Source organism: Anabrus simplex, chromosome 1 (assembly GCF_040414725.1).
Source record: "Anabrus simplex isolate iqAnaSimp1 chromosome 1, ASM4041472v1, whole genome shotgun sequence".
Lineage (NCBI taxonomy): Eukaryota > Metazoa > Arthropoda > Insecta > Orthoptera > Tettigoniidae > Anabrus > Anabrus simplex.
The window spans coordinates 1408531866-1408553389 of NC_090265.1; the positions used below are offsets into that span (position 1 = coordinate 1408531866).

At 37.3% G+C, this 21524-nt stretch overlaps 1 protein-coding gene across 1 annotated transcript in view; it reads left to right on the forward strand.

The window, feature by feature from the left end:
• Positions 1-21524, forward strand: part of LOC136858375 (Y+L amino acid transporter 2) — a 498889-nt gene that overhangs the window by 471883 nt on the left and 5482 nt on the right. Inside the window, exon 11 of the mRNA XM_067137871.2 lies at positions 1634-1689. Coding sequence (XP_066993972.1) covers positions 1634-1689 — 56 coding nt within the window. The remainder of the gene's footprint in view (positions 1-1633; positions 1690-21524) is intronic.

Below are 21524 nucleotides of genomic sequence, written 5' to 3' on the forward strand. Positions count from 1 at the left end.
AACTGCTATGCCTTCGTGGAGAAATGGTTACTTCTTCACCCGTTATTCTGTTTCAGTTGACCCTTCTGATTTTGCAAATCATCTAAGGAAGGTAATGGCTGAACTCAGACCTTTTCATGTCTCTCGCCATAGTCAAGAGAAAGTATTCGTCTTCAAAGACTTGGTAACTGACCCCCATGTTTTTCTGAGAGCTGACCACATAAAGCCTCCTTTGCAGCCCCCATACTCTGGTCCTTACCCTGTAGTTAGCCGTAATGAGAAGACTTTGACACTAACAATTGGAAACAAGGAAGTAGTAGTGGGTACGGACCATGTGAAGCCTGCATCCATAGAAACAAACATTGCTGTTCCTACCTGCACCAACACACCTGAGACATCTACTACCCCCACTTCATCCAGTCAACCTAGCACTTCTTTTACATCTGACTTACCCGATGCATCATCACCACCCACAAAGTCACAACACGATCAGGACAAAGAGTTTGCTTTGCCTGTCCATTAGATTTGTGAACTTTCCTCCTCTATCGGGGGGCGGGGGGGGGGGGAGGGGGGGGGGGCGGTTGATGTGGCGGCATTGGGAAGAACGAACTCACCCCACATACAAAACGCACCCTTGTGCATGATGCAACATTGTATCATGTTGTATAAACTCTTGAACCAGCATCATTCGACGTCGTTGAGTGCGTCTGAGCTACACGTCTCTTTGTGTCTTGTTTTGTGTAACCGATGTATCCTATAAGCTAATTATAAAACTCTACGTGGTGACTTGTGCAAATAAATCTGTTACCTACGAGGATGGATTAATCTATGATAACAATGTGGAACCGCCTACAAACCAAGACTCTATAGGCTCTTGGGTTTGGTTCCCAGCTGGGTTGGGAATTTTTCCCCATATGTAGTTAGTTCCTCTGGCTCAGGGATTGGGTGGTTGTGTTCTCTTAATATATTCCTCTCCATTTCCATATAAGACACCACACTACCAACCACCACAGTAACACACAATAGTGAGTAACATCCCTCCACAAAGAGTTGGCATCAGGAAGGACATCCAGGTTTAAGTGCACTGCACATTGCACCTACAACTCCAACAGGGTGTGGAAAATTAGCCGCAGAAAAATAACTGGTTTTGTTGTAAAAAGTGAAAACTGTTGAAAATAGACTGATGCTAACTGAAGCTTCATATCATTGTATATTTGTATAATTTAGAAATTATTTATGAAAGTAAATAAGATATACAAAGAGAATTAATAGAAATCACACTCTTTTCTAAACACAGAGATGTTTAGTTAACTTCAAATGTCATATATCCATGTTTAAAAGTTTACAGTTCTATGTTTAATACTACTACTTCTTGTATGATGAAGTAAGATTTACCTTGAACAAAGTCTTTAAACTTTTAAACTGTGCTTGAATTCATTATTAGATTCGTTTCTTGAATAAGTGAAATATTATATTGTATTTCTTTTACTTTCATTAAATTTATTTTTGTTAATTTATATACTGTATTTATAGTTGTAGAATTATACTTTGGTCTTAATTATTGTATTTCTTTTGTAGTTGCTGTACTTATTCTTTGTACCCTGTGTTGTTATGTTAAGTTTTGTATGATTTTGGAGTATCTGATTTCTTTCAGGTGGTGTGACGATAATTCTTCAAAAGCTCATGCTGGTTGTTCGACCCAAGACAAAGGTTCCATTCAGTTTATTTTACTACACTTTTAATTTCTTTCTTTCTTTCTTTCTTTCTTTCTTATTATTTATATTATTTAAGCAGCCCAAGATTTGCCACATCCTTAGACAGTCAAAAACTATGAGAAAAGTGTTTAATAAGTCTCTTTTCTTTTCCTTTTGAGGATTTCCTTACATTCTTGAGTAAGTTCTAGAGGATTGGAAGTGTTTATCCATGAACTCCAACAACAAAAATCTGAAAGAAAGATGGAAATATATTCCAGTGACAAGAAGTGATATCCACACCAGCTAAATCAGTCATGATGGGAACAATGCTTTCATAGTGTTATGATTTGCTTCTAGTTAGCAGTGCAAACAGATTGTTGATATTGGTACAGAGAAATCTAATAGTACCATTACGGAAAATCTACAACCTGGTAGCCGGGAATGAAATCTGTTATTGTTATTATTAAGATTATTATTATTATTATTATTATTATTATTATTATTATTATTATTATTATTATTAATATTATTATTCCAGCGATACCGTGGAATGCAGAGGTAAAAGAAGGTGCAGACATGAATGGGTGGATGTACAAAAGTTGAAAGATTAATTTAAAATTTTAAAATTTGAGCTATATCCCTTTTCCTTTTTTTTTTTTTTTTTCTTTTTTCATTTTAAACTTTAAACTTTGCTAAGCAAATAACAACATTCAGGTACAAGATCTAGCTGGTGAGCTTGAGTGACAATGTTAGAAAATCCGATAACAACAAATTAACAACCTGAGCTTGAAGCTCCCTAGTTACAAATTTAACAAGAGCACCATTGCTCCTTCACTACATACAAAAGGAGACAGAGCTCCCAATTTTACACCAGCAGGGTGAGCATATTTGTTCTACACTAATACTTCCTAGGAGGTTATTCTCCAAAATGTTAACATTCCAGGCCTATGAAAGGCATAACTTACATTTTAAAAAAAACCACAGTAGACAATGTCTTCTATGCACAATAGACTGATTTGTCTTAAAATCAAATGAATAAAGTTGACTTTAATTGGGGTAACAAATATCCATTCTATGTCGCCTCTGGTAAAAACAAAGGTTAAAGTTACTGGCCAAAAATCAAAATGTTATGAGGCGGACACTTGCACTCCTTGAAATTCACATGAAATACTTAAGACCCTATGTGGGCTGATGGCCCTATGTTACAGAGATGAAGCCTATACTACGGAGGTGACTAGTTGAAGAGAAAGTTTACAAAATTAAGAGATAGATTTAAAGGTTACAAAATCATAGTCGCCTCAATATCAAGTTGAGATGGAATACCAGAGGGTTCCTCACTATTTATTCCCTAAATTCTGTTAAGTTCTTTAGACATGTTTGAAGTTTACATTTAAAGTTTGAAATTAACATTTGAGAAAATAAAAGTTACATTACTAAAAATTTGAAACCTTCTCCTCAGACTATCTCTCAGAGACTATTACATGCTTATAAATACCTTGAGCTGGTGGGCCTTCCGAAGATGGACGAGGCAGCCTTTCCCCCTGCTTCCGTTACGTACACAATCTAGACTGGAGCGATCACAAAGACAACATGGCTCGAAATGTCTCAGCTTTTATAGTGGAGAGGAAGGTTCCAGATTTCTCTGGGTCGAAACCCTGACACACCCCCAATTTTCATTGGACAATCAAATAAATATCAAAAACAGTGATTGGTTACTTAAATAAATATACACATTTTCTTATTGGTTAACATATTAAGTTGGCGAGAAGAGATGGAAGTGTTGGTAACTTTATAATACCAAAAATAATCAATAAACAATTCAGTTTAGGAAACCTTGATACATAAAATTACTTTGAAAATTAATAGTTCATCTTCACCCCAGAGGGCGCAACATAAGTTGATAGTAGCGACATCTGTCAAGAAATGTTCAAACTATTTCCGAAATGAGTTTCAGATTTCCTGTTATAGATGGCCTTCTACAAGGCGCTAGTTTTAAATGCACGGAGCGGGTGTACCTCTGGTACAATTATTCTTATTATTATGATCATCCTCTGGATCCCAAGATAGTGTGTTCAAAACCCGGCAGAGTTAGCCGACTTTTTGAAGGGCGGATGGCGGATAAAAGTACATTCTGCGCCATACGATGTTTGGTATTTACCGGACAAAATGAATTAAAACTCAGCCTTAGATGCCCAAGAGAGATTTGGTTTATTCTGCCATCTAATAGGCTTAGAGTAAAATGGAACGTCAAAATTGTTCTTTTGTCGAAGTTGTCCCTAGATGTTTGACTTCAGAGGTGGGTTTCGAGATTAGATTGTAGTGATGATAATTGTCACTTTAATGGGCATTATGACAGATGCTTGACTTCATAGGAGGGGTTCAGGATTAGATTGTAGTGATGATAATTGTAATTTTAATGGGCAATACAACATTATTGACAGCTTTGGGATTAAAGTGAGGTATAATATAATATTGCTTGGATAATTGGAAGGAGATATGTTTGTAGATATGTTTTATCTCAGTTTATCTCAATTGACCATGCAAAATAAATCGGATATAATGATGTGGACAGTGTGTTGGAGACAGGTTACTAAATAAATTCAGAATTTAAGTAAAAAATTGATAGGATGATGTTACTCTATTGGCAAATTATCCTACAATTACAATATATATATAATTTTGTTCATTTTCATTGTCGTGACCTGGTTTTACAGACTTGTACTCTTGTATTTCTTGAATGAGATATTTACCTCTAGAAAGGTCTAGTGAAGTCAGTTTTAAGTGTATAATTTTATTACCCCAACATGATGGACATCAGTATTCAAGAATGTCTTTAATGTTTGTAAACCCTCAAGATCAATGAGTTAATGACTGTTGTGGAATGGGAAATCATGGTGCAGTACTAACCTGTTTGAATTTCCTCACATCCTCTTTTTAACACCGTTTTTGAAAATGCACTCTGTCTTTCAGTTCCTTTCTATATTTTTTAGATTATGCCTGAGGAATTTTGTTCTTCTCCTGTTTGATAGATTTTTAACTGATCACAAATTACTTTTAGTGCACTGGTTTGGATATGGTAAGATTGAATGAAATTGTAGGTCTACCTTTCTGACATTAGTTATGTTATCCACTAATTAGAATATTACCATGGCACATTCAATGATGCTTTTTTTTTTCTTTTTTTTTTTTTCACTTGCCTTACTTCCTGTATCGCACAGTTTGTTATGCTCTTACCTCCTGTGCTGAAGGTTGCAAAATTGAATACTAGCAAAATTAAAGTGATCCCTACTGTGACGTATCTTAAGACTATTAGCAGTGAAATACATAGCATTAAGTCTATGCAATCATACCCTATAAATTTTTTGACTGAGAGGCAAGAATCTAGAAATAAAAAATCGAGTTTCCATTAGGAAACCAGCATTTCTTTTTCACCCATTGAGAATATAAATATTAAATAAAAGGTACAGGCTTCTAATTCTAGACATCTAGCATTTTGCTTCAGTGTGCCAATGTTGAATTAACTTATTAGCTGGCTTTGTGGGAAGATGAACAGTCTAACTGATTAACCCATTGACACACTGACCGAGAAGACTGTACCGGTATTCTAAAAGAATCAGCAGATAAATACACAACTTGGCAGCCACTGCTAATACTTACTTCTGTTACTGTAGAATGTGATGATGGTAGTGTTTTGCTCTGTATGGCTTGCATGGCTTCCAAAAATAATGAAGTAACATACATCCCAAATAATTGAATTTGCATTTTGAATATTACTTTTTAAAATATAGTTTATTTTCTCCATAATTACATTAAACATACTACTGAATATTTCTTTTGAGTACTGTATATATCAGTGGTAATATGTATTGTAAGCAGAGCCCAGAATTTATGACCTAATAAATGACAAAAGCTGACCTATAAAATGATAAAATGGTCCTTAAAATGACTTAAAAATATAAAAGAAAAAATTGAACATTAATTTACTAAAATAAAAACATGTATGCTGTGCTCAACTGCATCATTAAAACAATCATTGGGCATGACCATCTTGGCAGAGTTAAGCTAGGGCATAGAAACTCTGGACTCATGTTGGATTGCCTCACATTTGCAGATGACAAAGTTTTCTTTGCTGAAGTTCTAGGAATTGCAATCAGGCAAATAGAGATACTCAAGGAGACAGCTGAAAGAGCAGGTATGCAAATCTCCTTTGAAAAAAACAGAGTATATGAATCTGAACAGATCAGATCCAGTTCAAGAAATGAACACCCAATATGGGACTATTTTTAGGACTGAGAAATTAAAGTATTTGGGTGAAATTTTGACCTCAAATGGCAATGAGAAAGCTCCCGTTGAGGTGAGGGTGAAAAATATGGAGAAAGCACTGTATCAAGATCTACAAGCTCAAATCCCTCTCCTATTAAGTAAGCCATACACAGGCAATGAACCATTGTAGTGAAGCCAGAGTGCCCCTATGCAGCAAAAATTTTAGGCAGAATAAAAATTTCTGAGGTAAAGAAGAAAAGTTTTGTGGAAAGTTCTAGAGCTTAAGAAATTACTGGGAGATGGATTAATATGCGATATGAGGTCAAACCAGTAATTCTGTGAAAAGTTTGAAGGATTTCAGTTAGTATAAGATAATTAAGGTTGATATTCTGCTGTCACATCAAATGAGTGGGTATGGAGAGACTGGCAAACAAAACTCTCAGCCTACAAGCGAAGCAGAAATTGCAAACCTCTTGGCTTCAGGAGGTGCATCAGAACTTGAGGAGGACAAATATTAGATCAGATGAAGTTTGGGACAGAGTGAGATTTAGGACAAAAGTTATAGAGGCAGTGGATCCTGCCAGAAAAAGACTAAGGATTTCGGTAGAAGAACGGTTTATCCAAAGATTGAAGGATCCCTGGCAGGAAAGGGAAAAGCATGAGAAAAACAGTTTAAAGAAGGACTGAATTGTTGTTGTGTTTTCATAGCTCATAGTGTAGTAGTAGTAATAGTTGTTGTTGTTATTATTATTATTATTATTATTATTATTATTATTATTATTATTATTATTATTATTATTATTATTATTATTATTATTATTATTATTATTATTATTATTATTATTATTATTATTATTATTATTATTATTATTATTATTATTATTTCTGGCATCAATTCTCCTTGCTCAGCTTCTAAATATTTTCTCTGTGTTGACCAATGATAACATACAAAAAAAAAAAAAGTGTGAAGTACGTCATCAACATAATTGCAATAAATACACACCAAATCACTCACTCTACCTACTCTGTGTAGAAATTTCTGGAAGTATCCATGACCTGTCAAGAGCTGCGTAAGATAAAAGTTAACCTCATTATGAGCTCGTACAACCCTATCAGCTAAATATGGTATCAGCCACTTAGTCCAATTTCCTCAAGGATCTTCCTCCCGTCTTTGCTGCAATTGATCCATTCGTTGCCTATAAGCTAGCTCCTTAGCACACTTCTTTCCAAGCTCCCCTTGAGTTCACCAGACATCCTGTCTCTGTAAGGCAAGTAAATCAATTGATGCTACTGCTGCTACCATAAGAATTGCAAGTTCGGATGCTGCGCGATGTGCACTTGTAATACGCAGAGCTGATCTCCGCAGTACTGTAGCTATCCTTCGTCAGTATTTTTCAAACTTCAGAGATTCAGCCCAGACTTCAGTACCATTCAGAAGTGTCGAGTGAACTATCGTCATCAGAAGTAGTCGTTTCCTAGACTTTGGACCTTTAACATTGCTAATTAATCTACTCACCGCAATCATTTTCACCGCCTTATCCATCATCCATTTGATATGATCCCAAAATGTAAGTTTGGTATCAAGTGTCACACCGAGGTACTTTATACTTCTAGATGTTTTTGATTACTGTTCGTCCAATATACATTGAAATAACGGTCATGATCCCTTTTCTCAAGAGAACTATCTCTGTTTTATGATCTGCCAGTTGTAATCTGTGATTCGCCATCCAATCTTTCACCCGCCACATCACTTGATTTAGCTTAAACTGAGCCAGCTCCAAATTTTGAGCTACTATCAAAACAGCTATATCATCAGCATAGCCCACTAGCATCATGTCTTCCAGCATTTACAACTTCAACAATCCATCATACACAATGTTCCACAGATTTGGGCAAAGGATGGACCCTTGTGCTGCAGCAGCTGTGAGCCATTTCACTCTCTGCCCACCTTCTATGTGATATACTAGAGTACAATCTTTCAAATAATTTCTCGTTATGTGCATAAGATACTCTGGTAGTTTGAAAGTTTCTTGAAGCGCTTCCAACATGTCATTCCATCTTACCGAGTTGAAAGCGTTCTTGACATCCAGAGTCACAAGAAGTGTCACTTTTTGAGAATGATGATTACCCATTTGTGCACTTTTCGCTATATTCAACACTTCCCACACTGCATCGATTGTCGAATGCCTTAATCGAAAACCATGTTGACGATCAGAGAGGTCCCCAGCTAGTGGAACTGCTGAAAGTATTCTTGGCTGCAGAAGTTTCTCTCATCCTTTCCTAGCAATATCCAGCGTACATAAAGGCCTATAGCCCCCAGATTTCCCTTTGCTTATTAAAACTAGTTGAACTGTTTTCCAGCGAACACCAAACACCCCCCGATAGCAGGCAGCTATTGCACATTTTCAGCAGCAGAGGTGGGCAGAAATCTGCTATCAACTTTAGTATCTCTGCTGGAATACCATCTGGTCCAGGGGCCTTTTTATTTCTAAGGGAACTAATCGCTCTTGTCAGTTCTTCTGGTGTAAAAAGTGGTATGTCATCTATGAAGTCATCATCATCATCAGACCTCTCAGGATGATCTGGGAATAATGTATCTACAATATCCTTCATTGCATTTGAGTCCATAATCGAATTTGAGAAACTTCCAAGTTTCTTCATAACGATCTTGTATCCAAAACCCCATGGGTCGTCATCCACTTCCTTAGCCATTCCACCATTTGTCGAATTTATTCTTTTCAATAGCATTATTCAGTTCTTTCTTCGCCAACTTATACTCTGTTGTGAGTGAGGTGTCTTCTTGGCTGACTCGTGCTCTCTGTGCCCTCCGTCTAAGTTGCAGACAATGTCTACTCTGGTCAGCAGTTTCTTTGGTCCACCAATATGCTGAACACTTCCTGTTTTATAATGTATTGTGAGTCATGGACAATTCACATGCTCTCCAAATAAGGTGTATGGTGAGGTCAACACATTTTCAGCCATTTCTTTCCCTTTATAACAACAGCTTTGTTCTGTTATACTATCCATTTCATTTCTTAAGATAGCAAGAAATTTCTCTGTGTCCTTACTTTCTATAGTCCACCATGTTGGTTTATATGATGTAGTTTTCATCTGTGGAGTTTTAGGAAGGACACGAAAAATAATGTACTGGTGATCATTTCCCGAGTATTATTCAATCACCTGCCAGTCATTGATTTTCGACACAGTGTCCTCGGATACAAAAGTCACGTCCGGTATAGTTCCCCTACAGTCCTGTCACCGAAAGGTTGGCACATTTCCAATATTAGTGACCATCAAACCCAACCTCGCGGCCACCTCCATAGTTAGGCGCCTTCTAGAGTCATACTGTGACATACCCCATTCAAGTGCTTGGGCACTGAAATCACCAGCAATGATTAAACTATTGTTAAATCCTTGTAATACATCCTCTAGACCATCCAGCTTAGCCTGAAAATCAAATACTGACTCATTTGGAGTAAAATAACAGCTCACGAAAGTATATCTACCAGTGCGGACCCAAACAAAACTGTCTCCGCATCCTTGGTTTGATACTGGGCATTTACCCAAATCAGGTATCTAAATTGCAGCTGTCCCAAAATTATCCACGAACCATCCTCAGTGGTCCCTGTTCTGATAATGTTCACAAAAAAGAAATATATCTACTCCTATCTCAAAGGTCATCTGCATCAAAAGAACATTAGCAGTTTGACTCCTGTGCATATTTGCCTGAATAACTTGCATCATTTGCCAGTAGTTTTAGCCTTTTTGAGAGCTTCACGAAACACTGTGCAGGCTCTTGAGCCAAGATCATGACTTCGATTAGCTTCATCAACATTAAAGTCTGTACAAATTATGCATCTCGGATTTGCTTTGCAACCTACTGCCCTATGCCCGGCTTCTCCACACTTAAAACAAAGTTTACTTCTATCTGAATCTTTGCAGTTTCAATCAGTCACTCAATCAGTTAATACTGATCTGCATTTAGGGCAGTCGTCCAGGTGGCAGATTCCCTATCTGTTGTTTTCCTAGCCTTTTCTTAAATGATTTCAAAGAAATTGGAAATTTTTTGAACATCTCCCTTGGTAAGTTATTCCAATCCCTAACTCCCCTTCCTATAAATGAATATTTGCCCCAATTTTTCTTCTTGAATTCCAACTTTATCTTCATATTGTGATCTTTCCTACTTTTAAAGATGCCAGTCAGACTTATTCATCTACTAATTTCATTCCATACGATTTTTCCACTGACAGCTCGAAACATACCACTTATTACAAACCATTACTCTCATCCTTGTTCCATACTGAAATCAGCTATCTCACTAAGTTTATACTCCTTTTGTAAACTTAGTGAGACATACCACTTAGTCGAGCAGTTCGTCTTCTTTCTCCCAATTCTTCCCAGCCCAAACTTTGCAATATTTTTGTAATGCTACTCGTGGATGATGCCCATATGAAAGACATCAAAAGCAGCAAGGTACCGTGATCCTTTTTTGAATTCTACAATCCAACCATCATATTTTAAATTGACCAATTTCCAAACGTTTCTGACACTCCTTATCTTCTATCTCAACAATAGCAAGTTTTGCCCTCTGTTGTTCAGATTATTAGTTGAGAATTTCAATTCTCCTTCAAAATTCTGAAGATCCTGTCTTTCAGCTTCCTCTACATCTAAAGCAATGGTGATACTGTCCATGTCCCAAATTCCCAAGGTAGTGGGGGGGTCAAATTCTTCACATTGCCATCAGTTCCAAGGACATTTCTCAAAGATTTATTAAAATTGTTCCTGTTCTAGTTTTGTGTGGCTTTATTAAACTCAAGAAGAATCGCCTCAGTCTGAATTTTACGAATAGATCGAATGCTCACACTGCTATCTGCCAGTTTCATTTTACTCCAAATACCCTTCAAAACATCTGCAAAGGTCTTGCCGTTTGTTGGTTTGATAAGAACAGCATCTGAACAATCCCTTGGTTTTAAATGGGTCTGTTTATCTTGGTTTTTTCCACTATCAATGACCTCCATTCTGCCAGAATCCACCCCATCTATTGCAGGTTGAATATCTTTATTCTCCTTCATTTCCATCTTCTTGATTTCCTTGTAGGCAACCTTTACCCATTTTTCCTCCCCGTTTGTCACTAATGGTATCGAAAGCAATTCGTTCATCTCTATGGTTGTTTGTTCGTGTTTTAGATTTTCCCTAGCTCTTTTCCAGGATGTCATGCATGCCGCTCCAGCATGGAGAGCTTCCTCCAATTTCCGTAAGCCATTATGAATTTCCATCTTAAGATTCTTAAGCGGAATAGCCAGAATTTTTTTCATCAATGCCTGCTAGCAATCTCAAGATATTCCTCCTCGTTACGCTGTTCATCCATTATCATTTCCTGTGCTCCAAAGTTGGCACATTCAACTGCATTTCAACTGCTATTCTGACATGAGAGAGGGAACTATATCGGGTCTCTCTGAACTTCTGCCTCCGTCATCATGCAAGAATGGAATCTAACTGGCCGTGACTGAGTCGCGGCGGCGAGTGATCTTGTCTTTGATGTCATATGTTCTTTGAAAGCTACTTATAACCTATAACCCTGATTGATCAAACACGTATCTGCAGTTAATTTGTCCACAATCTGACGAAATGATTTGATAAAGCTGTAAATCAATACGACAGGTACTAGAAGAAAATTCTAGTTCAGCTTCTAGTGACGCATATCATTAATTACTTACAAATACCGGTACATCATAAGAAACACACACACACAGATATTCACCCATCTTTCCATCACACAGCCAATAATAATAATAAAAATAATAATAATATTAATAATAATAATAATATAAAGTCTTTTACAAGATTCTGGAACAGCACATAACAAGACAACTGGATAAAGAATTAGGAGAATATCAAGCTGGGTTCAGAACTGCAAGGTCTTGTGCTGAACAGATACAAAATCTGAAGACCATCCTTCAATATAGCAAGAAAAGATGCCGACAGTGGGTAGCTATCTTTGTCGACTTCCAGAAGGCATACGACTCCGTGGATAGGATCACACTCTTCAACACCTTAAGAGAACTGGGACTAAACGAAAAAATTAATAGGTTGGTTCAAGCCACCCTGCACAACACTACTTCCAAAGTTAAGTTTAGAGGTCAATTATCAGAGAGCTTCACAATCAAAACAGAGGTGAGGCAAGGAGATGGTATCTCATGTGTATTATTTAACTGTGTCCTGGAAAAGATCATAAGAGAATGGACCAGGTCATTACCTGAGAACACCGGATTAAGGATGGGGTTTCAATCAGACAACCTGAGGATTCCATGCCTGGCCTTTGCTGATGACCTTACTTTATTAGCAAACAACATGCATGAGGCCACTATGCAGCTTCAAACACTGCACTCTATAGCAGCTAAAGTGGGCCTCATGATCAACATTGGAAAGACCGAGTTTATGACCAACATCAAAGATGCCCCTACAACAATGGGAGTCAGTGATACAAAACACATCAAGAGAGCTAAAAATGTGAAGTACCTCGGAGAGTGGATATCGGAGGAACTAAGTGAAACGATGGCTCTTGAACAAAGGAGAATCAAGTTAGACAAGGCCTACCATGCCTGCAGAAAACTGTATGCCTCAAAGCATTTATCAAAGAATGTAAAACTGAGACACTATAATGCAGTAGTCAGACCATCAGTCCTCTACGCAGCAGAATGCCTATCCCTAACTAAAAAGACCCCACTGAGAGCCCTGGTAGTGCAAGAACGGAAATTCCTGAGAAGAATAATAGGGCCAAGGATCCTACCAGGTGGAAGGCGATGGTACAAACCCAACAACGAGCTCTACCAGCATCAAGAAAACCTCATAGATGCCATCAGGAAAAAAGGTCTGACTTTCTATGGACACCTATACAGAATGGATCCTAATAGATTATCCCATAAGATCTTCAAGGTTGCTAACAAAGGTAAAGCTACTGGATTCCCTTGGACCAAACAAGTGGACAAAGATCTTGCAGAGCTTAATATTAATCAAGCCGCCATTACTGACAGAAATGCATACCGTTTAATGGTCAAAACTAAACCTTTCCTAACATCCCTTACATCAGCTAGCCACAAAGGAGCCGGGAATTGGTCAGAGGAGCGCAGGAAAGAATTCAGCAATAAAATGAAGGAATACTGGGCCAACAGGAAGGCTCAAGAGGCCACTAAGAACACAATCCAGTACGCTAAAAGGGGCAGACGACGACAAAAACACAGCTAGAACACAAGCACCGTGGTCCACAGATGGCCTAAACGCAAATAAAAAAAAAATACAGTCCTTTATTTGATATGCAATTCTCCTTACAAGAAACATTACTGAGCATCTGTATGCTATTGTTATTAGGAGGTTATACAATCTCTAAGTGAAAAATATATAATTAATAATTATGTAATTGTATACTTATAACAAGCTAATTAAATATATTACTGGTTGAGAAAATATCACAGGTTATATACACCAGTATAGATTTCAATATTTATCTCATTTTGCATTGTCTGGCGCATCCACGTTGCGGGGGTGGGTATCCTCCACATCAGTAGGCCGGTGTGAAGGAGAGCTAAGGTCAGGCAGGGACTCAGTCTCACAGTGTATAACGTGGAACCCATGCCGAGGGTTACGGGTGAAGACCTTAATAGCATTTTAGGCAGAGAAGGAGACCTTCGGAATGGCAAAGATGGTGGATGAGGCAACTCATCCTCTCTGAGGAAAATTAGAAAAGGAAACCATTGCCTTGTGAAGAAGAGGGATCTTCAAAGGCTAAGGGAGTAAACCCTGAAAGATGCGTTAGGCTTAGCAGGTCAGCAGATGAGTAAATTTTTACTTGCTTTCAACTATAATACAAGCCTCGGATGGAAGTTTAAAAATGCAAATGGAATTGACAAGTCTCCGACTACAGTTGCACAGTATGATGATAATGCTGATGTTTGTGCAAGTGTTAGATCAGAGAACAAAACCCGATTTGGAACAATAAATATTCTAACAATGAACGGGAAGGAAAATGAATTGATTGTCCTAATGGAGAGACGAAAACTCAACATCCTAGGATTAAGTGAAGTAAAATGGAAAGGGAAAGGAATGAAGAAACTAAGAAAGGGGTACACCTTATACTGGATGGGTAACAGTAAAGAAAAAAGAAATGGAGTGGGATTTGTAGTGAATCAGAATGTTGAACCAATAGCTGAAGTTGAGTATGTGAATGAAAGAATTATAAAAATGCATATACATGTAAACAAGGAACTACTGAAGATAATACAGGTGTATGCTCCACAGGCAGGATGTAGTGTGGAAGAAAGAGTTCCTTAATGAAATGGAAACACATGTTGTTGGAGAGGGGATCATGATAATGGAAGATCTGAATGCTCATGTGGGAACTGATAGAATGGGATATGAGAATGTTCTGGGCCGACATGGGTATGGTGATAGAAATGAAGATGGAGAGAAACTCTTGGACTTTTATATCAGAAATAACCTGATAATAAAGAACACATAGTTTATGAAGAGGAATAGCCGTAAGATCAGCTGATATAGTTGGGATGGACAGTATGGAACACTCATCGATTTTATAATAACAGACCGAGAATGGGGAAGATACGTCATGAATACGAAGATAATCCCCAGTGAAAGTATGGAAGGTAATCATAGATTATTGATTGTGGAATTTAAAAAAAGAAAAAGTCCCTAAAATTGTATTGTAGAAGAAACCAAAGATCAGGATTTAGGAATTGAAGGAGGAGGAGGAGGAGGATAAAAGAATGGAATTCCAAGATTGTATAAAAGGGAATTTGCCTAACACAGGAATAAGAAGTGGAGAAGCAAGAGTGGGACAATTTAATACAGACATGTGTGGAAGCAGCAATTGAGGTATGCGGGAAAACTAAAGCAAAGGTTATGGAAAAGGAGACATGGTGGTGGACAGACAAAATAAAAGAAATAAAAGAAAAGAAAAAGGTGAAGAAAGAAATGGATAAGGAAAGGCAAAAAAACATATCACAGGGATGAGAATAAGATAGAAAGGTTACATGTGGAATACAAAAGATTGAAACTACAAGTAAAGAGGAGTATCAAGGAAGAAAAGGAGAAATATTGGGGAGAGTTTACCGACAAAATTGAGCAAGATGGTCGAGGAAATCAGAAACTATTATACAGAGTAAATAAATCAAAAAGAAAAAATCAAGAAAACATCAAGGCATTAGAGAGAGAAGATTGATCCATAGTACATGACAAAAAGGGTCTTCAGAAGGTGATGGCAAAGTATTTTAAAAAACTTTATGAGGATGACTGCTTGGAGGAAGAAGGAGATAAGAAATAATAGATGGAGAAAAAGAAGAGAACCCATTAACATGGTTGGAACTTGAAAGGCCAGTGAAAGCAATGACCAAAGGTAAAGCAAGTGGAAAAGATTAATTCAATGCTGATATGATTAAGGCAGCAGAAAGCATTGGACTACAATGGCTATACAGAACCCTCAATGCTATATGGAAGGATGAAAGGATACCTGAAGATTGGCAACAAGGAAGCATTGTACCACTGTTCAAAAAGGAAATAGGAAGAAATGTGAAAATTATTATCACATGGGCTAAAAATAACGGAGAAAGTCATAGACAGACCGAGATATATAATAGAAACGCAGTTAGAGGAAGAACAATATGGCTTTAGACCAAATAGATCAGCACTAGACTTGATATTTACAGTGCGAACGATGATGAAAAAACATCTTTTCCTTTCTGGAACAAGGAAATCATATTCATATTTTTGGATTTGGAAAAAGCTTATGATACAGTTAAGAGAAAACATGGATGGGAATGCCTACTGAAAAGGAATGTACCAAAATCATTAATTAACAAGATAAAAATATTATATCATGGTAGTAAAAGCAGTGCACAAGTGGGGAGTGGTGACTCTGAAACATTTTATGCAAAAAAAGGTCTCAAGCAAGGAAGTGCAATGTCACAATTATTGTTTATTATATTGGTGGATGAAATCATAAAACGTGTAAAACAGAGTATCAGTAGTGATGAAGTGAATGTTTTGGTATTTGCAGATGATGTGGTGATTTGGGAAAAGAGAGAAAAGGAAGTACAAAGGAGACTAGATATTTGGAATGAAAATCTGAAGGAGTTTGGAATGGTAATTAGTAAAAAGAAAACTGCAGTCATACACTGTGGAAAAGAGAAAAAGAGAAGTCAAGTGAACATAGACGGAGAACGGTTAGAGAATGTAGAACAGTTTACATATCTGGGTAGCATTATTAATGTAAGTAATTAAATCAACCCTGAAATTAATAACAGACTAAGTCAAGGTACAACATTTTATTATCAAGTCAGAGAACTTTTGTGGGATGACGAAGTACTCAAGTGAACAAAATTAACATTATATAAACAGTATTTCATACCAGTTATAACATACGGACTAGAAACGTTGGTAACTAATAAGAGACAAGACAGTAAGATCCAAGCAGTAGAAATGAAATTTTTAAGAACATCAGGTAAAAAGAAAAGAAGAGATAGAATTCCAAAATTTAAAATCAGAGAAGAGCTAAATATAGAACCGTTAGTACAGAACATACAGAAAGCAAGACTGAGATGGTTTGGACATGGAAAAGATGGGAAAAGAACGGGTAGCAAGAAGGGAATTGGAAAGAGAAGTTAAGAGAAAGAGAGCAGTTGGAAGACCGAGAAGAAGGTGGATAGATCAGATTTGGAAGGACATTAGAAAAGCTGGATTGGCTGTGGCGGAAGTAATGGAGCAGGAAAAGTGGAAGGACAGAAAGGAGTGGAGGAGGCTTGTTAACCACACCCGGGCGACTGGAGTGGGACATTGATGATGATGATGATGATGATCTGCATTGTAGTAAATGATGGTGATCATACACAGGTTCTTCATGCAAAAGAATGTTGAATGACAGCCAACAAGTTCTTGTTCACCGAAACATTCCAAACTGAGTAGACCTACTCAGACATTGAATATTCTCATTTATGCAAAGCTCCAAGGCAACCGACGATAAGCTTACTAACATAATTGCATGAAAATCACTGCAGTCAGCCTAATTGCCTAAAGAGCCATCTGGAGAAGAAGCATATATATGAGGGCCATGTGGAATGTTATGAGCAACATTAAAAAAAAAAAGTTTATTTGTTTATTTTTCAACATAATCTCCATTCCTTTGGACACATTTCTCCTACTGTTGTGGAAGTTTAAAAATTCCTTGACGATAGAAGTTCATTCCAGCATGCTGAAAGTACTGATACACTGCTTTCTTCACGTCCTCCTGCATCTCATAGCGCTGGCTTCTCATCTGCTCCTTCACAAAACCAAAAGGATGGCAGTCAGAGGATGCTAGGTTGGGACTGTAGGGAGGACGGGGGCATAACTTCCCATCCAAATTTTTCAATTTTCTCGCTAGTGAAATGAGCATAGTTGGGGGTGGGCTTTATCATGTTGCGGGATAATGTTCTTGTCCAGGACGTTTATCATGCAATGCACAACGAAGCTTGTGAAGCGATTCAATGTAATGGGCAGCATTTATGTTTTGCCCAGGTTCAAGAAATTCAGCCAGAATGACACCCTCTGCATCCCAAAAGAAAGTGCCCATAACTTTGCTAGCAGACTTCACTGGCGTTTTTTTTTTTTTTTTTCAAATTCAAAGGGTGCCATTCCATGCTTTCTCGTTTTGTTTCTGGTTTATAATGTTGAAACCAGCTCTCATCCTCCATAACAATATGCATCAAATAATCATCTTTTTTATTTCTATATCTCTGAAGAAGGTTCTGAGTGATGATTTGTCTCTGAACTTTGTGATTTGCAATGAGTAAACGTGGGACCCAGCGGGAACAAATTTTTCGATAGCCTAACTCATGAATCATTTTCTGCACTGCACCGTGTCCTATTGTAAGTCATGCCACAATTTCACTCACAGATGTCAGTCTTCTTTAACGATGTCATCAATTCTTCTCATGTTGCACTCACTGGAAGCAGTTTGAGAGCGCCCACTACGTTTCTGGTCTTGGATGCTCCTGTTTCCATCTTTAAAATATTTTACCCATCTCCGAACACTGCTAGCACCCATACACACATCTCAGTAAGCAGCGTGAAGTCTCTGGTGAACTTCAGCTTCAGGAATTGCTTCGTTAACAAGGAATTCAATCACAGCATGTTGACGGAACAAAACATTGATATCGGTAATTTAGTAACTCCTTGCAGCGGTCACGTAATAAAAGCTAATGATATCAGATTACCTGCACATGTTCTGGAAAGTCTGAAGATTGGGATGATGTGCATGGTTAATCTATATTAAAGAATTATGGCCTTCGTACTAGACAATTTTCAAGAGGAATACATTCATTATCAAAGTTCAAAGAATCCTTATGCAGGTGAGCGGAGCAATTATAAAATTTGAAATTGAATTTTCCAAGTCACCAGGTTGGAGGGTTTACCTTGCAATCCAGACCAGATTTTTACAATACATTTAGTTAAAAGTGAAAACATAATGGCAAATAATATTAAAGATACAATTCTAAGTAAACTTAACAGAGAGCAGTGACCTAGGGAAAGGTAAGCTCAGCTAAGTATGCCACAGGGTAGGAAGGAGCTACTGAACCCAAAGGATCATGGAAATAAAATAGGACAAACAAATAAGGTACTGGTTTAGCAAATATTCACTAGTTAATAACAAGAACAGGGCAAATGAACCTTTCAAACTTTTCATAGATACATATATTTGTTTTCAGTCAAAAATATGTTTTATACATAGATATAAAACAGTACAAAGTAACCAGATAACACCCTAAAAAGGGAGGCCAAATAATAACAAAGGAAGAAAAATTATAACCATGAAAAACTCCCATGAAATGCCAAAAAACACACAAAAGTAGGCTAATAACAATACAGTAAGATTAAAGGAAAATGTCATGGCAAAATAATCTAGTACAGTACCATGTAAAAGTAACTCTAATTGGAGAAAGGGAAAGAACAAAGAGAATAGGAAGCAGGACCCAGAATTATTAATATCTCCAAAATCCTACTCTCCTCATCAAAATTATAATTATCTGAATTCCATTCTTGTATGATGATGGAGGCAGAAGTTCTGAGAGACCCGGTAGAGTTCTCTCTCTCATGTCAGAATAGCAGTGAAAACGTAGCTGAATGTGCAAACTTTGGAACACAGGAAATGATAATGGACGAACAGCGTAAGGAGGAGGAACATCTTGAGACTGCTAGCAGGCAGTGGTGGAAAACATTCTGGCAATTCCACTTAAGAATCTCTAGATAGAAATTCAGAATGGCTTATGGAAATTGGAGGAAGCTCTCGATGCTGGAGCAGCATGCAGGACATTCTGGAATGCACTGGGTACTGTCTCACAAAAAAGATCCTTAATCATGCTGACTTTTAAAAGGAAGGGGATAAAATTCACGCACACTCTTACCATATATTTCATAGGAACATGGCTAATTAGAGAAACAAGCACTCCCATTGACTGAACACTCATAGGGGATCACTGCACATGCAATCATTTAACCCAAGTGGACCACAAATGCAATGGCTGGACCATAAGGTGGTTGTTGTTGTTATTATTATTATTATTATTATTATTATTATTATTATTATTATTATTATTATTATTCAAGGAAATACTCCAATACACAGTCTTCAACTGAAGTCCAACCAAGCCCAGCATTTTTTTTTTTTACATTGCATGGAGCTCATTGCATGTTCGCAGAGAGATAATTACCAATTGAATAAAGTCCAAAAGCATAACAGTCTTGGCTACCAGAATTGAGAGCTGTAGACCATTATAAAGATGTTGATTCCCATAGGGAACCTGAAATATTTGTATTTACTCATTTGGAACAAATATCGGAACATCTTTATCATCTGATGACCAGGCAGGCATCAATTTTTGAAAATGAGACAAGGTCTCTCATAGTGCATTGGCACTGCCGGTGGCTCCAAGTAGCCTATGCAGTGGCCTCCATGGTATGCACTAGCCATGCGTCTTGGTAGGTGTGCTATTTACTAACTGATGAGCCCAACTTAGCACACTGGGGCGAAATGCTGGCAACCAGGAATGAGTTAGCTGGAAAATTTATAATGTCCAATAACGGACCAACTATATTGGTATATTGGTATTAGCTGTAGACCAGCCACAGGAACAAAAGGTCCTTTTTTGTGTGGCACAGAACAAAGTGGTGAACACAAAGCAAATTTTTACACTCTCTTTTATATGACAGCACCTAGAAGTCCCTAAGTTTTGCACCAATAGCATGAGAGTTCATTGCAAATGAATGAAGGATTTACAAATAGCTTACATCCAGCATGACAGCTGGCAGTGAGGTGTATAGATGGCTTGTGACATGAGTAGAATTGGTTTCATACAGGCTTTATTACGAGGAGTCATATTTGGTATAAAAGCTGGAGTAGAAAAGGTGCATAGTTAAATCAGATGCATAGAAATAATATTCTGTGATGAGAATGTTGGAGATCCAGGAAATATTAGTGAGCAATGTTGAGGAGATGTATAGCAGAGATAGATGCATCAGATGAGGTAAATGGCAGAGGTGAGTACTAGTTATACAGGGTGTATAAGTGAAAAAAAGAAAACTGTGGCTGTTCTTATAGCTAAAAAAGCTGTCCAAAAGAATCAGGAGCCCTTTATGTAGTAGTAGCATTTCTTCTACAAGCAAAATGTCAACTAATGTGTAGTATACTGTACTTTGTATTTGCTATAACTGACCCTACCACTTTCACATCATGTGTAAATACTGTGAAAACCAGTACAATTGATTAGGGATTTGAATAATTTACCAAGCAAGATGTTCAATAAAATTCAACTTCTTTGAAATCATTTAAGAAAAGACTTGGTACACAACTGATAGGGAATTTGTCACCTGGGCGACAATCCTAAATACAGATCAATAGTGTTGGATGGACGGACGGACGGACGTACGTTCCATTGTAGGTATTTTGTTAAAATAAAACATGCTGCAGAGTCCTTCATAACCGACCTTTTCTTGTCCAACATTCTGTTTTATCTGACGCCTTTCTAAAACAATGATGAAGAAGAAATGGAACAGGAAGAGTACATAGTCGACAAAAGCAGTGCCAAAGTAGCACACAATAAAGGATACAGTACCCTTGAGCAGCACTGAACTACAGGGAGCAACAAGAATAAACCTCCAGCACTGATGTATTTTTCTAAGAGAATAAACTTAAAAACTTTATAAAAACAAATTTCAACTATATCAACACCTTTAAATGTTCAAACTTTTAATTGTATTGGACATACTGTAAATATCAACTGTATCAATAATAAGACATCTGCAAGTATTCTCTTTTCCTTTTAACCAACATTCCTTATACTCTGATGTCCCGCCAGCTCATTTACATCGGATAAGTGATACTCTGCTGTATCTTTCTTTCCCCCCCCCCCTTGTAATTTATTTTAAATTATATTAGCTTATGCTTTTGAAGTTCGAGATAACAGAGCTATACAGTTATTAAGCTGATTGTAGTGATTAATCAGGACTTCTTTTGAATATGTTAGTTTCTAGTGTAAAAGTATAAGT